Source organism: Varanus komodoensis, unplaced genomic scaffold, assembly GCF_004798865.1.
Source record: "Varanus komodoensis strain SLA01 unplaced genomic scaffold, ASM479886v1 scaffold6_2, whole genome shotgun sequence".
Classification (NCBI taxonomy): domain Eukaryota; kingdom Metazoa; phylum Chordata; class Lepidosauria; order Squamata; family Varanidae; genus Varanus; species Varanus komodoensis.
Genome location: NW_025336346.1, coordinates 1450618 through 1454075, shown reverse-complemented (window position 1 = coordinate 1454075; position 3458 = coordinate 1450618). Strand labels below are relative to the sequence as shown.

Below are 3458 nucleotides of genomic sequence, written 5' to 3'. Positions count from 1 at the left end.
AGTTAAGGATAAACACAGTCTAGGATATGGATGTAATGCTAAACTGAGGATAAAAAACAGCAGCATTGGATTTTCTCACAGCTGCACTAGAAGGGGAGAGCACAAGCCTGAGGTTCCCATAGACTCATCCTCAAAATTCTAATCATGGTTAAGCTTAGCTGTATGTGAACATGGCCTCTGTTTGCTAGTCTTGGATAGCAAAGAAAGATAAACCAATCCAATTCAGAAGCTCCAATATCTTAACTGAGAATTGTATACCAAGCCAGATCAAGAGGTGGGGGCTGTTATATAAGGAAGTAAAAGATTAGTATTTTCTTCTGTTATCGCTCCACAGCAGTGGAGAGGTACATGTTAAGGACATGTAAGTGTGCATGAATGGGTGAGAGAAAGAGAGCATGCATGAGAGTCAGAATGATAACATACAGCATGAGAATCCAATTCAATGAAGCCATAGGTGTAACCCATCCGACCAGCTTTGTTCTTCATCACACGCACACTTGAAGTGGAGAGCCGAACATATGGTGCCAGAAGTCCCACAATCACTTCCGGTGGAGTGAAACGAGGGATGCGCTTTAACATAATTGCTGTGGAAAGTAACACAGAAGAAAGGGAAAGATGTTAGGAGGATGTGTTTACTTGATCTTTGAAAGCTGAGTGACATAAAATACAAGACTGCTATCTGGGGTTTAGCATCCGTTTGCAAATAACCCAAATCAAAGTGCCCATTATGAAAATTAGACAATACACACATATGCACAACTTACTTTTACTCTCATCCTCCTGATGTTTGGCCTCAGTGGCTTTTCTTGACCCACGCTCTTGGTTTTCCTTTCGAGGTGAATACATTTCAAAATCCCTTTTCCTTTCTTGTGAAGGCCACTGTTCCCTGATGTCATCTTTCTTTTTAGCTTCAGGTTCCTGAGGCTGGCACTGCTGCTCTGACATAGGCTTCTGAGGAGCAGTTTCTTGTTCAGGAATGGGCTCCTTGAGAAGTTCTTCTTCCGGGGCTGGTTCTTCAGAGAGTGCTTCCTCCCCTTTCTCAAGCTTTTCTTCTGTTACTATGCAGACAAAAAAGTTAATGAAGTCTTCATAACAATAACCACTATCTTAAAACTGTTCTTTCTTAGAGCTGGGCTTACATATCCCATTTAAATTGCTTTTGTTTTGGCTCTCTACATATAATAGATGGCAGCTTAGAACATGATAGCTTCTCAGATTTACACCAGAAAAGTAAATACTGAATTATACTGACATAAACAGGATATGCATAAGTAAGGGCCATGAGTTTCTCATAAGTCAATATAATTTCCCCTTCACCAGCTTCTGGAGTGCTGTCTTCCCTTCCTCACACCTGGCACAATATCACCGAAAACCAAATGAGGGCCAAATCGTCAGCAAATAACACAAAAAAAAACTTGTATTAACACAATAACAAAAGCAGGCTTACCATCTCTTGGGAGTTTGCAGAAATAACAGGATGAACGATATCCTACTGTGGACAATTTACACTGAAATGCAAGAGGCACAGCATAAAGAAAAGACACTTTTGTCCCCATAAGCTACTCTGCAATGTGCGTAAGAGAAGCCAAATGAATTCTGGTGAACAAAGCATTTTTATCCTAAGGGTCAAACTATGCCATAGCAAGATGCATGGGTTCTGTCAAGTTACATCTCTATGGTAAGGTCTAGCTGAAGTAACTATGATATGGAATCATATTGAAGTCCCACTCAGTGCCTGAAAAGTTGCAGGCAATCAAACTGGTGGCTCAGGGGCAGGGGTGGAAGAGAACTGGACACTAACACAATGCCACATTATGCATTTTTCAAACTACACATTACTGGAGAGGTGTGTTGTTGTTGTTAGTTGCGAAGTCGTGTCCAACCCATCGTGACCCCATGGACAACATTCCTCCAGGCCTTCCTGTCCTCCACCATCCCCCAGAGTCCACTTAAGCTCACACCTACTGCTTCAGTGACTCCATCTAGCCACCTCATCCTCTGCCGTCCCCTTCTTCTTTTGCCATCTATTGTTCCCAGCATTAGGCTCTTCTCCAGGGCATCCTTCCTTCTCATTAGGTGACCAAATTATTTGAGTTTCATCTTCAGCATCTGGCCTTCTGAAGAACAGTCAGGGTTGATCTCCTCTAGGATTGCCCAATTTGATTTTCTTGCAGTCCAAGGGACTCTCAAGAGTCTCCTCCAGCACCTCAATGCAAAGGCCTCAATTCTTCGGCACTCAGTCTTCCTTATGGTCCAACTTTCACAGCCATACATTACAACTGGGAAAACCATAGCCTTGACTATACGCACTTTTGTTGGCAGCATGATGTCTCTGATTTTTAGTATGCTGTCTAGATTTGCCATAGCTTTCCTCCCCAGGAGCAAGCGTCTTTTAATTTCTTGGCTGCAGTCCCCATCTGCGGTGATCTTGGAGCCCAGGAAAATAAAATCTGTCACTACCTCCATTTCTTCCCCATCTATTTGCCAGGAAGTGAGTGGACCGGATGCCGTGATCTTAGTTTTCTTAATGTTGAGTTTCAAGCCAACTTTTGCGCTCTCTTCCTTCACCTGCATCAAGAGGCTGTTTAGTTCCTCTTCACTTTCTGCCATTAGAGTGGTATCATCTGCATATCTGAGGTTGTTGATATTTCTCCCGGAAATCTTAATTCCAACTTGTGATTCATCTAGCTCTGCCTTTCTCATGATGTGCTCTGCATATAAGTTAAATAGGCAGGGCGACAGTATACAGCCTTGCCGTACTCCTTTCACAATTTTGAACTAATCAGTGGTTCTGTGTCCAGTTCTCACTGTTGCTTCTTGACCCGCATATAGGTTTCTCAAGAGACAAATAAGATGGTCTGGTACTCCCATCTCTTTAAGAACTTGCCACAATTTGTTGTGATCCACACAATCAAAGGCTTTAGCATAGTCAATGAAGCAGAAGTAGATGTTTTTCTGGAACTCCCTAGCTTTCTCCATGATCCAGCATATGTTGGCAATTTGATCTCTAGTTCCTCTCTCTCTTCGAAATACTGCCTGTACTTCTGGTAGTTCTCAGTCCACATACTGCTGGAGCCTAGCTTGTAGGATTTTGAGCATAACTTTACTAGCATGGGAAATGAGTGCAATGGTGTGGTAGTTTGAACATTCTTTGGCATTGCCTTTCTTTGGGATCAGAATGTAAACTGACCTTTTCCAATCCTGTGGCCACTGTTGAGTTTTCCAAATTTGCTGGCATATTGAGTGTAGCACTTTTACTGCATCGTCTTTTAGGATTTTGAATACCTCAGCTGGAATACTGTCGCCTCCACTAGCTTTGTTGTTGCTCAGACTTCCTAAGGCCCATTTGACTTCACATTCCAGGATGTCTGGCTCGAGGTCAGTGACCACCCCATCGTGCTTATCAGGGACGTTAAGCTCTTTCTTGTAGAGTTCTTCTGTGTAATCTTGCCACCTCT

General features: G+C 42.8%; 1 protein-coding gene across 3 annotated transcripts in view; it reads right to left on the bottom strand.

Moving 5' to 3' along the window:
* RBM6 (RNA binding motif protein 6) overlaps positions 1-3458 on the bottom strand; it is a 90541-nt gene that overhangs the window by 21216 nt on the left and 65867 nt on the right. For 2 of the 3 annotated variants that reach the window (XM_044451098.1, XM_044451097.1), the window contains exons 8-10: positions 1448-1508; positions 765-1058; positions 424-584 (exon numbers count right to left, since the gene is read on the bottom strand). In XM_044451098.1, the coding sequence (XP_044307033.1) occupies positions 424-584; positions 765-1058; positions 1448-1508 (516 nt within the window). The remainder of the gene's footprint in view (positions 1-423; positions 585-764; positions 1059-1447; positions 1509-3458) is intronic. The other variant, XM_044451099.1, reaches the window with a different exon arrangement.